Below are 15,600 nucleotides of genomic sequence, written 5' to 3'. Positions count from 1 at the left end.
GAGATGGGATTGCAACCATGGGATGGAGATGGGATTGCAACCATGGGACGGAGATGGGATTGCAACTATGGGATGGAGATGGGATTGCAACCATGGGACGGAGAAGGGATTGCAACCGGATGGAGATGGGATTGCAAAGATGGGATGGAGATGGGATTGCAACCAGGGGACGGAGATGGGATTGCAACTATGGGATGGAGATGGGATTGCAACCATGGGATGGAGATGGGATTGCAACTATGGGATGGAGATGGGATTGCAACCATGGGATGGGACTGCAACCATGGGATGGAGATGGCATTGCAATGATGGGATGGAGATGGGGTTGCAATGATGGGATGGAGAAGGGATTGCAACCATGGGATGGAGATGGGATTGCAACCGGATGGAGATGGGATTGCAATGATGGGATGGAGATGGGATTGCAACCATGGGATGGGACTGCAACCATGGGATGGAGATGGGATTGCAACCATGGGTTGGAGATGGAATTGCAATGATGGGATGGAGAAGGGATTGCAACCATGGGATGGAGATGGGATTGCAAAGATGGGATGGAGAAGGGATTGCAACCATGGGATGGAGATGGGATTGCAACCAGATGGAGATGGGATTGCAACCATGGGATGGAGAAGGGATTGCAACCGGATGGAGATGGGATTGCAAAGATGGGATGGAGATGGGATTGCAACCATGGGATGGGACTGCAACCATGGGATGGAGATGGGATTGCAATGATGGGATGGAGATGGGATTGCAACCGGATGGAGATGGGATTGCAATGATGGGATGGAGATGGGATTGCAACCATGGGATGGAGAAGGGATTGCAACGATGGGATGGAGAAGGGATTGCAATGATGGGATGGAGATGGGATTGCAACCGTGGGATGGAGATGGGATTGCAACCATGGGATGGAGATGGGATTGCAATGATGGGATGGAGATGGAATTGCAAAGATGGGATGGAGATGGGGTTGCAACTGGATGGAGATGGGGTTGCAATGATGGGATGGAAATGGGATTGCAATGATGGGATGGAGATGGGATTGCAACCATGGGATGGGACTGCAACCATGGGATGGAGATGGGATTGCAATGATGGGATGGAGATGGGATTGCAACCATGGGATGGAGATGGGATTGCAACCATGGGATGGAGATGGGATTGCAAAAATGGGATGGAGATGGGATTGCAATGATGGGATGGAGATGGGATTGCAACCGGATGGAGATGGGATTGCAATGATGGGATGGAGATGGGATTGCAAGCAGGCGATGGAGATGGGATTGCAACCATGGGATGGCATTGCAATGATGGGATGGAGATGGGATGGAGATGGGATTGCAATGATGGGATGGAGATGGGATTGCAACCGGATGGAGATGGGATTGCAACCAGGGGACGGAGATGGGATTGCAACCATGGGATGGAGAAGGGATTGCAACCATGGGATGGGATTGCAATGATGGGATGGAGATGGAATTGCAACCATGGGATGGAGATGGGATTGCAACCATGGGATGGAGATGGGATGGAGAAGGGATTGCAACCATGGGATGGAGATGGGATTGCAACCATGGGACGGAGCCGGGATTGCAACCGTGGGATGGAGACACCATCATTCCAGGTTTCAATCCCAATCTGGGCACGGGACCAGCACCCAAGGGTCCCCTTTCCCCCCCTCATTCCCCCCACCTCGCCCCCCACCCCCCCAGCCCTCCCCTGCGCCGAGCACAGCGTCTACGCCCTCTGCGCCCGCTCCTGCGAGGGCAGCTGCGCCCGCCTGGCCCATCCCCTGCCCTGCGCCCGCCCCTGCTTCGAGGGCTGCCGCTGCGCCGAGGGCTTCTTCACCGACGGCCACCGCTGCCAGCTCCCCAGCACCTGCGGCTGCTTCCAGGCCGGCCGCTACCTCCCGGTGAGCCCCAAGGCCGCCGTGGGGTGCGGCGATTAGGGGGGCGCGACGGGAAGGGAGGACGGGGGTGACGGTGTGTGTTTGTGGGGGGGGGGGGGTCTCCTCGGCTCGGCAGGTGTTGGAGGACGTCTTCGTGGGCAACTGCAGCCAGCGTTGCACCTGCTACCTGCACAGCACCCTGCTCTGCGAGGGGACCCGCTGCCCGCCGGGGACGGGCTGCGGGGTGCGGGGCGGCCGGCGGCTCTGCCTGCCCCACGGCGGAGCCTGAGGGTGACCCCCCCCGCCCCACCGCCGAAAGCAGGGGGTGTCGTGGGGGAGATGCTGGTGCGGAGGGGATTGGGGGATTGTGGGGGGAGCGGGGTGGGGTCAAGGGGGGGTCTTGGGGGGATTGGGGGATCACAGGGGGATTCCAAGTGGATCAAGCGGGAATTTGGGATGGAGCCTCCCGGGGGATTGGGGGATCGTGGGGGGATCGGGATAGGATCAAGGGGGGATCGGGGGGGGGGGTCCCAGCTGGATCATGGGGGGATACGGGATGGAGGATCCCGGGGGGATCAGGGGATCGTGGGGGGATCCCAACTGGATCAAGGGGGGATTTGGGATGGAGCGTCCCGGGGGATTGGGGGATCGTGGGGGGGGTCCCAGCTGGATCAAGGGGGGATACGGGAGGGAGGATCCCGGGGGATTGGGGGATCGTGGGGGGATCAGGACGGGATCAATGTGGGATCTTGGGGGGATTGGGGGATCACGGGGGGATTCCAAGTGGATCAAGCGGGAATTTGGGATGGAGCGTCCCGGGGGATTGGGGGATCGTGGGGGGAGCGGGATGGGATCAAGGGGGGATCGTGGGGGGGGTCCCAGCTGGATCAAGGGAGGATATGGGATGGAGGATCCCAGGGGGATCAGGGGATCGTGGGGGGATCCCAACTGGATCAAGGGGGGATTTGGGATGGAGCGTCCCGGGGGATTGGGGGATCGTGGGGGGATCCCAGCTGGATCAAGGGGGGATTTGGGATGGAGCGTCCCGGGGGATTGGCGGATCGTGGGGGGATCCCAGCTGGATCAAGGGGGGATTTGGGATGGAGGATCCCAGGGGATTGGGGGATCGTGGGGGGATCCCAGCTGGATCACGGGGGGATATGGGATGGAGGATCCTGGGGGATTGGGGGATCGTGGGGGGATCCCAAGTGGATCAAGGGGGGATTTGGGATGGAGCATCTTGGGGGGGTCAGGGGATCGTGGGGGCATCCCAACTGGATCAAGGGGGGATTTGGGATGGAGGATCCCAGGGGATCGGGGGATCATGGGGGCATCCCAGCTGGATCACGGGGGGATACGGGATGGAGGATCCCGGGGGACTGGGGATTGTGGGGGGATTGGGATGGGATCAAGGGGGGATCTTGGGGGGATTGGGGGATCGTGGGGGGATCCCAGCTGGATCAAGGGAGGATATGGGATGGAGGATCCCGCGGGATCGGGGGATCATGGGGGGATCCCAGCTGGATCAAGGAGGGATACGGGACGGAGGATCCCAGGATATTGGGGGATCGTGGGGGGATCCCAACTGGATCAAGGGGGGATACGGGATGGAGCACCTTGGGGGGATCAGGGGATTGTGGGGGGATCCCAACTAGATCAAGGGGGGATTTGGGATGGAGCATCCAGGGGGACTGGGGGGTCGTGGGGGCATCCCAGCTGGATCAAGGCGGGATACAGGATGGAGGATCCCGGGGGACTGGGGGATCGTCGGGGGATGGGGACAGGATCAAGGGGGGATCTTGGGGGTATTGGGGGATCGTGGGGGGATCCCAACTGGATCAAGGCGGGATACAGGATGGAGGATCCCGGGGGACTGGGGGATCGTGGGGGGATGGGGACAGGATCAAGGGGGGATCTTGGGGGTATTGGGGGATCGTGGGGGGATCCCAGCTGGATCAAGGGGGGATCTTGGGGGTATTGGGGGATCGTGGGGGGATCCCAGCTGGATCAAGGGGGGATCTTGGGGGTATTGGGGGATCGTGGGGGGATCCCAGCTGGATCAAGGGGGGATACGGGATGGAGCATCCCGGGGAGATCGGGGCATCATGGGGGGATCCCTTTCAGAGAATCCTGGGGGATCGGGGCATCGTGGGGGGATCGGGGCATCCCAGGGGGGTGGTTCCTTCACGGCAGATCCCAAATCCCCGTTTCTTCCCCCGATTCGCCGCGTCTCCCCGGCTCCTTCCCGCATAAATGCACAGGAAAAAATGGTTGTCTCTCCCAGTGCTTTTCTCTGCCTCCCCCCCCCCAAAAAACCCCACCCTGGGGTCCCCCCAAAACACCCCGGGGTCCCCCAAAACTACTCCAGGGACCTCCAACCCCCCTGGGACCCCCAAACTGCTCCAAGGATCCCCCAAATCACCCCAGGGACCCCCCCCCCCCCCCAGACCTCCCCAGGGATCCTCTAACCTCCCGGAGAACCCCCCCAAACCTCCCTGGGGACTCTCCAACCCCCCCCGGGACCCCCGAACCCCCCCGAAACCCCCAAACCCCTCCGGGGGACCCCCCAACCCCCCCAGGGACCCCCTAAACTTCCCTGTGGACCTCCTCAGCCCCCCCTGGATCTCCCAAAGCCCTCCGGGGACCCCCCTAAATCACCCCAGGGACCCCTTAACCCCCCCCCAAGGACACCCCAAGCTCCCTGGGGACTCTCCAACCCCCCCCGGACCCCTTCAGCACCCCGAAACCCCCAAACTCCTCCAGGAAACCCCCCAAACCACCCCAGGGAACCCCTCGACCCCCCAAGGACACCCCCAAACCCCCTGCGGACTCTACAAACGCCCCTGGGAGACCCCCAGCCCCCCTGGAGCCCTGAAACCGCTCCAGGGGCCCCCCAAATCCCCCCTGGGAGACCCAAAACCACCCCAGAGACCCCCCCAGAGCTCCCCAGGGACCCCTCAACCCCCCCCAAGGACCCCCCAAACCTCCCTGGGGACCCTCCAAACCTCCCGGGACACCCTCAGCCCCCCTGAAACCTCCGAACCCCTCCAGGAGATCCCCCCAATCACCCCAGTACCCCCTAAACTACCCCAGGCCCCCCCCCCAACCTCCCTCGGGACCCCTTCAGCCCCCCTGAAACCCCCAAACCCCTGCAGGGGACCCCTAAATCCCCCCTGGAAACCCCCAAAACCACCCCAAGGACCCCCCCAAACCACCCCCAGGGAGCCACTCAGCCCCCCTGAACCCCCCAAATCACCCCAGAGACCCCCCCCAGACCTCCCCAAGGACCCCCCAACCCTCCCTGGGGACCTTCCAAACCTCCCGGGGACACCCTCAACCCCCTTAAACCCCCAAACCCCTCCAGGGGACCCCCTAAATCACCCCAGGGACCCCCCACCCCCCCCCAGGGATCCCCCTAAACCCCCCAAAGACCCCCCCAAACCTCCCTGGGGACTCTACAAACCCCCCTGAGACCCCCTCAGCCCCCCTGAACCCCCCAAACCCCTCCAGGAAACCCCCCAAACCACCCCAGGGAACCCCCTAAACCCCCCCAAGGACCCCCCCAAACCTCCCAAGGATACCCTCAGCCCCCCTGAAACCCCCAAACCCCTTCGGGGGACCCCCCAAGGCCCCCCAGGGATCCCCCTAAACCCCCCAAGGATCCCCCCAAACCTCCCTGGGGACTCTACAAACCCCCCTGAGACCCCCTCAGTCCCCCTGAACCCCCCAAACCCCTCCAGGGGACCCCCTAAACCACCCCAGAGACCCCTCAACCTCCAAGAACCCCCCAATCCTCCCTGGGGACACCCTCAGCCCCCCCCCCCGAAACCCCCAAACCACTCCAGGAGACCCCCCCCAAATCCCCCCTGGGAACCCCAAAACCACCCCAGGCACCCTTCAAACCACCCCAGGGACCCCTCAACCCCCTTAAGAACCCCCCCAAACCTGCCCAGGGACCCTCTCCTCCCCCAAGACCCCCATATGGGTGTCAGAAAGGGGGACCGAGGTGTCCGGGTTGGGGGGGGGGGACCCAGGTATCCGGGGGGGGACCCGGGTATCCGGACCCCCTCGTTAGCAGCTCTCTGGACCGTGATGCCCCGGTGCCGCCTGTTCATTTGCTCAGCAATTAACGGGGACGGGGGAGGGGCTGACCCACAACCGGACACATGGGTCCCTTTCTGGGGGGTGGGGAGGGTCCTGGGGTGCCTGGGTCCCTTTTGGGGGGTGGGGAGGGGTCCTGGGACACCTGGGTCCCTTTTGGGGGGTGGGGAGGGGTCCTGGGGTGCCTGGGTCCCTTGGAGAGGTGGGGAGGGGCCTCGGATGCCTGGGTCCCCCAGGGTGGGGGAGGGATGGGAAAGGGGGACCTGGACGCCAGGGTCCCTTTTGGGGGGTGGGGAGGGGTCCTGGGACACCTGGGTGCCTTTCTGGGGGGTGGGGAGGGTCCCTGGGGTGCCTGGGTCCCTTGGGGAAGTGGGGAGGGGCCTCGGATGCCTGGGTCCCCCAGGGTGGGGGAGGGATGGGAAAGGGGGACCCAGATGCCTGGGTCCCTTTCTGGGGGGTGGGGAGGGGTCGTGGGGTGCCTGGGTCCCTTTTGGGGGGTGGGGAGGGTCCCTGGGGTGCCTGGGTGCCTTTGGGGGGTGGGGAGGGGCTCGGGGTGCCTGGGTGCCTTTTGGGGGGTGGGGAGGGTCCCCGGATGCCTGGGTGCCTTTTGAGGGGTGGGGAAGGTCCCTGGGTGCCTTTTGAGGGGTGGGGAGGGTCCCAGGGGTGCCTGGGTCACTTTTGGGGGGTGGGGAGGGGTCCTGGGACGCCTGGGTTCCTTTTGGGGGGTGGGGAGGGTCCCTGGGGTGCCTGGGTCCCTTGGGGAAGTGGGGAGGGGCCTCGGATGCCTGGGTTCCCCAGGGTGGGGGAGGGATGGGAAAGGGGGACCCAGATGCCTGGGTCCCTTTCTGGGGGGTGGGGAGGGGTCCTGGGGTGCCTGAGTGCCTTTGGGGGGTGGGGAGGGGCTCGGGGTGCCTGGGTGCCTTTTGAGGGGTGGGGAAGGTCCCTGGGTGCCTTTTGAGGGGTGGGGAGGGTCCCAGGGACGCCTGGGTCCCTTGGGGAGGTGGGGAGGGTCCCTGAGATGCCTGGGTCCCTTTTGGGGGGTGGGGAGGGTCCCGGGGGTGCCTGGATCCCTTGGGGAAGTGGGGAGGCTCCTGGGGTGCCTGGGTCCCCCAGGGTGGGGGAGGGATGGGAAAGGGGGACCCAGATGCCTGGGTCCCTTTCTGGGGGGTGGGGAGGGGTCCTGGGACGCCTGGGTCCCTTGGGGAGGTGGGGAGGGTCCCTGAGATGCGTGGGTCCCTTTTGGAGGGTGGGGAGGGCCCCGGGACACCTGGGTCCCCCAGGGTGGGGGAGGGATGGGGAAGGGGGACCTGGATGCCAGGGTCCCTTTTGGGGGGTGGGGAGGGGTCCTGGGACACCTGGGTCCCTTTTGGGGGGTGGGGAGGGGTCCTGGGGTGCCTGGGTCCCTTGGGGAAGTGGGGAGGGGCCTCGGATGCCTGGGTCCCCCAGGGTGGGGGAGGGATGGGAAAGGGGTCCTGGGATGCCTGGGTCCCTTTCTGGGGGGTGGGGAAGGTCCTGGGGTGCCTGGGTCCCTTTTTGGGGGGTGGGGAGGGGTCCTGGGGTGCCTGGGTGCCTTTTTGGGGGGTGGGGAGGGTCCTGGGATGCCTGGGACCCTTTTTGGGGGGTGGGGAGCGGTCCTGGGGTGCCTGGGTCCCTTTCGGGGGGGGTGGGGAGGGGTCCTGGGAGGCCTGGGACCCTTTTTGGGGGGTGGGGAGGGGCTCGGGGTGCCTGGGTGCCTTTTGAGGGGTGGGGAGGGTCCCAGGGGTGCCTGGGGAGGTGGGGAGGTGGGGAGGTGGGGAGGGTCCCTGAGATGCCTGGGTCCCTTTTGGGGGGTGGGGAGGGTCCCGGGGGTGCCTGGATCCCTTGGGGAAGTGGGGAGGGGCCTGGGGTGCCTGGGTCCCCCAGGGTGGGGGAGGGATGGGGAAGGGGGACCCGGACGCCAAGGTCCCTTTTGAGGGGTGGGGAGGGGTCCTGGGGTGCCTGGGACCCTTTTTGGGGGGTGGGGAGGGGTCCTGGGGTGCCTGGGTGCCTTTGGGGGGTGGGGAGGGGCTCGGGGTGCCTGGGACCCTTTTTGGGGGATGGGGAGGGGTCCTGGGGTGCCTGGGTGCCTTTTTGGGGGGTGGGGAGGGTCCTGGGGTGCCTGGGACCCTTTTTGGGGGGTGGGGAGGGGTCCTGGGGTGCCTGGGTGCCTTTTTGGGGGGTGGGGAGGGGTCCTGGGGTGCCTGGGTGCCTTTGGGGGGTGGGGAGGGGCTCGGGGTGCCTGGGACCCTTTTTGGGGGATGGGGAGGGGTCCTGGGGTGCCTGGGTGCCTTTTTGGGGGGTGGGGAGGGTCCTGGGGTGCCTGGGACCCTTTTTGGGGGGTGGGGAGGGGTCCTGGGGTGCCTGGGTGCCTTTTTGGGGGGTGGGGAGGGTCCTGGGATGCCTGGGACCCTTTTTGGGGGGTGGGGAGCGGTCCTGGGGTGCCTGGGTCCCTTTCGGGGGGGGGTGGGGAGGGGTCCTGGGAGGCCTGGGACCCTTTTTGGGGGGTGGGGAGGGGTCCTGGAGTGCCTGGGTGCCTTTTTGGGGGGTGGGGAGGGGTCCTGGGGTGCCTGGGACCCTTTTTGGGGGGGTGGGGAGGGTCCCTGAGATGCGTCGGTCCCTTTTGGGGGTGGGGAGGGGCCCGGGACACCTGGGTGCCTTTCTGGAGGGTGGGGAGGGGCCCTGGGGTGCCTGGGTGCTCCACGGGGCTGTGCCCAGCCCCCACCCCCGGACGCCTGGGTCCATGGGTGCCCCCCTCCCCCCCCCCCCCTCGATTGTTCCGGAGAACAAAAGGCTCCCGCCCTGTCCCAGCCCCAATTATCCGGAGCAGGGGAGCAGAGGGACCCGCTGGGCCCGCGGGGGGAGGGGCGGGGGGGGAGGGGGGGGGAGGGAGGGATGGACAGATGGACGGAGGGAGGGGGGGGGGGAGGGAAGGACAAATGGGTGGGTGGACGGAGGGAGGGAGGGATGGATGGATGGATGGATGGATGGATGGACGGACAGATGGACGGAGGGAGGGATGGTTGGATGGACGGACAGATGGATGGAGGGAGGGATGGAGGGATGGATGGATGGATGGATGGACGGACAGATGGACGGAGGGAGGGATGGTTGGATGGACGGACAGATGGATGGACGGACAGATGGACGGAGGGAGGGATGGATGGATGGATGGACGGATGGACGGACAGATGGACGGAGGGAGGGATGGATGGATGGATGGATGGATGGATGGACAGATGGACGGAGGGAGGGATGGACGGACAGATGGACGGAGGGAGGGATGGTTGGATGGACGGACAGATGGATGGACGGACAGATGGACGGAGGGAGGGATGGATGGATGGATGGACGGATGGACGGACAGATGGACGGAGGGAGGGATGGATGGATGGATGGATGGATGGATGGACGGACAGATGGACGGAGGGAGGGATGGATGGATGGATGGATGGATGGACGGACAGATGGACGGAGGGAGGGATGGATGGATGGATGGATGGACGGATGGACAGATGGATGGCCAGAAGGTTGGAGAGAGGGAGGGATGGACAGATGGGTGGTCGGATGGAGGAACGGGTGGAAGGATGGATGGATGGACAGAAGGATGGACGGAAGGATGGACGGAAGGATGGATGGCTGGAGGAACGGATGGTTGGAGGGAGGGAGGGAGGGACAGATGGGTGGTTGGATGGAGGAATGGGTGGGTGGAGGGATGGACAGATGGATGGATGGACAGATGGGTGGATGGACAGATGGACGGATGGACAGACGGACGGATGGAAGGAGGAATGGGTGGGTGGATGGATGAAGGGACGGATGGACGGATGGACGGAAGGATGGATGGGTGGATGGAGGAACGGGTAGAAGGATGGATGGATGGACAGATGGACGGATGGAAGGATGGATGGACAGATGGATGGACGGACAGAAGGATGGCTGGCTGGAGGAACGGACGGTTGGAGGGAGGGAGGGAGGGAGGGACAGATGGAGGGACAGGTGGCTGGAGGGACGGACAGATGGACGGACGGCTGGGTGGGTCGTGGGGTGGAAGGATGGCTGGAGGGGCAGGTGGTTGGGTGGAGGGACAGATGGACGGATGGGTGGAGGGACAGATGGACGGGTGGAGGGACAGATGGACGGGTGGAGGGACAGGTGGATGGATGGATGGATGGATGGAAGGATGGATGGATGGACGGACGGACGGACAGATGGATGGTTGGATGGAGGAACAGGTGGATGGATGGATGGTTGGATGGATGGAGGGACGGACAGATGGATGGTTGGATGGACGGACAGATGGATGGTTGGATGGATGGACAGGTGGAGGGACGGACAGATGGATGGAGGGACAGATGGACGGATGCAGGGACAGATGGATGGTTGGATGGATGGAAGGATGGACGGATGGAGGGACGGACAGATGGACGGTTGGATGGACGGATGGATGGTTGGATGGAAGGACGGATGGAGGGACAGATGGAAGGATGGAGGGACAGATGGACGGTTGGATGGACGGATGGACGGTTGGATGGACGGATGGATGGCTGGATGGACGGACGGACGGACAGATGGACGGAGGGCTCATCAGAGGAATGAACTGTTGGAGGTACGGACGGGTGTACAGACGGCAGGAAGGACAGACGGACGGCGGCAGCGTTGGGTGGACAGACGGACGGAGGGAGAGACCAACGAGGACCCACCCCGCCCCGCCCCCCCCCGCCGCCGCCCCGCTGGCGCCAGCCGGGACCCAGATGTGTCCGGCCCCAGATCTTATCTCTGCCGTGGGGCCAGGGTGCCCCCAGGCCCCGCCCCCTCCCCGGGGACCAGTGGGGCGGCACTGGGGGGGCGGAGCCAGCGCGCCATTGGTCGATGCCACCCCGTTGGCCCCTACAAAAACCCGGAGCCCTTGGAGGAGCCACAGCGCCGTGGGGCTGGCACGGTGAGTCCTGGACACCTGGGTGCCCTTTCCCTTCTGGGGGTTATGGGGTCTATGGGGCAGGGTGGGTCCCTGGGTCCCCCATCCAGCTGTGGGGTCTATGGGGCAGGGTGGGTCCCCAAAGCCTGGGTCCCCCGTCCAGCTGTGGGGTCTATGGGGCAGGGTGGGTCCCCGAAGCCTGGGTCCCCCATCCAGCTGTGGGGTCTATGGGGCAGGGTGGGTCCCCAAAGCCTGGGTCCCCCGTGCAGCTGTGGGGTCTATGGGGCAGAGTGGGTCCCTGGGTCCCCCGTCCAGCTGTGGGGTCTATGGGGCAGGGTGGGTCCCCGAAGCCCGGGTCCCCCATCCAGCTGTGGGGTCTATGGGGCAGGGTGGGTCCCCAAAGCCCGGGTCCCCCATCCAGCTGTGGGGTCTATGGGGCAGGGTGGGTCCCAGACGCCTGGGCCCCATGTCCAGCTGTGGGGTCTATGGGGCAGGGTGGGTCCCCGAAGCCTGGGTCCCCCGTCCAGCTGTGGGGTCTATGGGGCAGGGTGGGTCCCCGAAGCCTGGGTTCCATGTCCAGGTGTGGGGTCTATGGGGCAGGGTGGCTCCCTGGGTCCCCCATCCCAGTGTGGGATCTATGGGGCAGGGTGGCTCCTTGGGTCCGCCATCCCAGTGTGGAATCTATGGGGCAGGGTGGGTGCCCCAAGCCTGGGTCCCCCCACCCCCTTTCTCACGGGCCTCTCTCCGACGTGTGGGGCAGATGGGGCCTCCCTGGACCTTGCTCCTCTGCACGTGGTTGGTGCTGCAGAGCGGTGAGTCCCGCCTCCCCCAATCCCCTCCCTCCACCCAAATCCCCCCCCACCCCCTCTCCACCCACATCCCCCTTCCCCTCCCTCTCCCACCTCATCTCCCACCCCAAATTCCGCGTTTCCGGCCCCAAATCCACGCCCCCTTTCATTCCACCTCTGCCTTTGCCTCTCCGACCCCAAATTCGGCATTTTCGGCCCCAAATCCACGCCCCCTTTCATTCCACCTCTCCCTTTGCCTCTCCGACCCCAAATTTGGCATTTCCAGCCCCATCTCAACCCCAAATTTGGCATTTTCGGCCCCATCTCAACCCCAAATTTGACATTTCCAGCCCCAAATCCACGCCCCCTTTCATTCCACCTCTCCCTTTCCGTCTCCGACCCCAAATTCGGCATTTCCAGCCCCATCTCAACCCCGAATTTGACATTTCCAGCCCCAAATCCACGCCCCCTTTCATTCCACCTCTCCCTTTGCCTCTCCGACCCCAAATTTGGCATTTCCAGCCCCATCTCAACCCCAAATTTGGCATTTTCGGCCCCATCTCAACCCCAAATTTGGCGTTTCCAGCCCCAAATCCACGCCCCCTTTCATTCCACCTCTCCCTTTGCCTCTCCGACCCCAAATTCGGCGTTTCCAGCCCCAAATCCACGCCCCCTTTCATTCCACCTCTCCTTTTGCCTCTCCGACCCCAAATTCGGCGTTTTCAGCCCCAAATCCACGCCCCTTTTCATTCCACCTCTCCCTTTGCCTCCCCGACCCCAAATTTGGCATTTCCAGCCCCGTCTCAACCCCAAATTTGGTGTTTCCGGCCCCAAATCCACACCCTCTTTCATTCCACCTCTCCTTTTCCATCTGCAACACAAAATTTGGCATTTCCAGCCCCATCTCAACCCCAAATTTGGCATTTTTGGCCCCAAATCCACGCCCCCTTTCATTCCACCTCTCCCTTTGCCTCTCCGACCCCAAATTCGGCATTTCCAGCCCCATCTCAACCCCAAATTTGGCATTTTCAGCCCCAAATCCACGCCCCCTTTCATTCCACCTCTCCTTTTGCCTCTCCGACCCCAAATTCGGCGTTTCCGGCCCCAAATCCACGCCCCCTTTCATTCCACCTCTCCCTTTCCATCTCCGACCCCAAATTTGGCATTTCCAGCCCCATCTCAACCCCAAATTTGGCATTTTCGGCCCCATCTCAACCCCAAATTTGACATTTCCAGCCCCAAATCCACGCCCCCTTTCATTCCACCTCTCCCTTTTCCATCTCCGACCCCAAATTCGGCATTTCCAGCCCCATCTCAACCCCAAATTTGGCGTTTCCAGCCCCAAATCCACGCCCCCTTTCATTCCACCTCTCCCTTTGCCTCTCCGACCCCAAATTCGGTGTTTCCAGCCCCAAATCCACGCCCCCTTTCATTCCACCTCTCCTTTTGCCTCTCCGACCCCAAATTCGGCGTTTTCAGCCCCAAATCCACGCCCCTTTTCATTCCACCTCTCCCTTTGCCTCCCCGACCCCAAATTTGGCATTTCCAGCCCCGTCTCAACCCCAAATTTGGTGTTTCCGGCCCCAAATCCACACCCTCTTTCATTCCACCTCTCCTTTTCCATCTGCAACACAAAATTTGGCATTTCCAGCCCCATCTCAACCCCAAATTTGGCATTTTCGGCCCCAAATCCACGCCCCTTTTCATTCCACCTCTCCTTTTCCATCTCCACCCCCAAATTTGGCATTTCCAGCCCCATCTCAACCCCAAATTTGGCGTTTTCGGCCCCAAATCCACGCCCCTTTCATTCCACCTCTCCTTTTCCATCTCCACCCCCAAATTTGGCATTTCCAGCCCCATCTCAACCCCAAATTTGGCATTTTCAGCCCCAAATCCACACCCTCTTTCATTCCACCTCTCCCTTTCCATCTCCACCCCCAAATTTGGCATTTCCAGCCGCATCTCAACCCCAAATTTGGTGTTTTCGGCCCCAAATCCACGCCCCTTTCATTCCACCTCTCCTTTTCCATCTCCGACCCCAAATTTGGCATTTCCAGCCCCATCTCAACCCCAAATTTGGCATTTTCAGCCCCAAATCCACACCCTCTTTCATTCCACCTCTCCCTTTCCATCTCCGACCCCATCTCAACCCCAAATTCGGCGTTTTCAGCCCCAAATCCACGCCCCCTTTCATTCCACCTCTCCTTTTCCATCTGCAACACAAAATTTGGCATTTCCAGCCCCATTTCAACCCCAAATTTGACGTTTCCGGCCCCAAATCCACACCCTCTTTCATTCCACCTCTCCTTTTCCATCTCCGACCCCAAATTCGGCATTTCCAGCCCCATCTCAACCCCAAATTTGGCATTTTCGGCCCCAAATCCACGCCCCTTTTCATTCCACCTCTCCTTTTGCCTCTCCGACCCCAAATTCGGCATTTCCAGCCCCATCTCAACCCCAAATTCGGCGTTTTCAGCCCCAAATCCACACCCTCTTTCATTCCACCTCTCCCTTTCCATCTCCGACCCCAAATTTGGCATTTCCAGCCCCATCTCAACCCCAACTTTGGCATTTTCAGCCCCAAATCCACACCCTCTTTCATTCCACCTCTCCTTTTCCATCTCCACCCCCAAATTAGGCATTTCCAGCCCCATCTCAACCCCGAATTTGACGTTTCCGGCCCCAAATCCACACCCCCTTTCATTCCACCTCTCCCTTTTCCATCTCCGACCCCAAATTTGGCATTTCCAGCCCCATCTCAATCCCGAATTTGACATTTCCAGCCCCAAATCCACGCCCCCTTTCATTCCACCTCTCCTTTTCCATCTCCACCCCCAGATTTGGCATTTTCGGCCCCAAATCCACACTCCCTTTCATTCCACCTCTCCCTTTTCCATCTCAACTCCGAATTTGACATTTCCGGCCCCAAATCCACGCCCCCTTTCATTCCACCTCTCCCCTACCTCCCCACCCCCAAATTCGGCATTTCCAGCCCCAGATTCCCTTCCTTGGGAATATTCTAAAACCAGCGTGGAATTGTGCCCCATTGGACAACTAATGAAGGTGCCACCCCCCCCACCCCCACCCCTCCCACCCCCCCCACCCCCCCACCCCCCTCCCAGCCTTGGATTCTCTGCTGTCTGATAAGGGCTTGGGCTGCCGCTCGCTGAGCTCCGGGTTTTATTCCCCAGGTGCGGATCCACCAGCCCAGAGCGGAGCCAAGCTCTGCCTCGGGCTGCGATGCGGACCAGGGAGCACGTGTACAATGTCGGACGCCGGCCCCAAATGCGTCCCCTCGGCCTCCTGTAAAAACTACCGGTGCAAGGAGGGGACGCGGTGCGAGACGGTGGGCGGGCGGCCCAAGTGCGTCCCGACGCCGTCATGCAACGACGTCCGTTGTGAAGAAGGAACGCAGTGCAAGATGGTGGACGGGTGGCCCAAGTGCGTCCCGTTGCCTTCGTGTAAGGACGTCCATTGTGGAGCAGGAACCCAGTGCAAGACGGTGGACGGGCGGCCAAAATGTGTCCCACTGCCGTCGTGCAAGAACTTCCACTGTGAAGCAGGAACCCAGTGCAAGATGGTGGACGGGTGGCCAAAATGCGTCCCGTTGCCTTCATGCAAGAATGTCCGTTGTGAAGCTGGAACCCAGTGCAAGATGGTGGACGGGTGGCCCAAGTGCGTCCCACTGCCGTCATGCAAGAACTTCCACTGTCAAGGAGGAACCCAGTGCAAGATGGTGGACGGGTGGCCCAAGTGCATCCCGTTGCCTTCATGCAACGACGTCCATTGTGAAGAAGGAACGCGGTGCAAGATGGTGGACGGGCGGCCAAAATGTGTCCCACTGCCGTCATGCAAGAACTTCCACTGTGGAGCAGGAACCCAGT

General features: G+C 62.7%; 1 protein-coding gene across 1 annotated transcript; it reads right to left on the bottom strand.

Moving 5' to 3' along the window:
* Positions 1-2,398: 2,398 nt before the first annotated feature.
* Positions 2,399-9,752, bottom strand: LOC142404217 (uncharacterized; the record flags this gene model as incomplete). The annotated part of the gene is made up of 3 exons (XM_075490720.1): positions 2,399-2,972; positions 3,434-3,510; positions 9,048-9,752. Coding segments are annotated over 3 exons (1,356 nt in total), but the record flags the coding sequence as incomplete, so codon positions are not given.
* Positions 9,753-15,600: the final 5,848 nt, after the last annotated feature.

This window comes from Mycteria americana, unplaced genomic scaffold (assembly GCF_035582795.1).
Source record: "Mycteria americana isolate JAX WOST 10 ecotype Jacksonville Zoo and Gardens unplaced genomic scaffold, USCA_MyAme_1.0 Scaffold_95, whole genome shotgun sequence".
NCBI lineage: Eukaryota > Metazoa > Chordata > Aves > Ciconiiformes > Ciconiidae > Mycteria > Mycteria americana.
The sequence above is the reverse complement of the archived record's forward strand: the minus strand, read 5'-3'. Positions and strand labels throughout refer to the sequence as shown.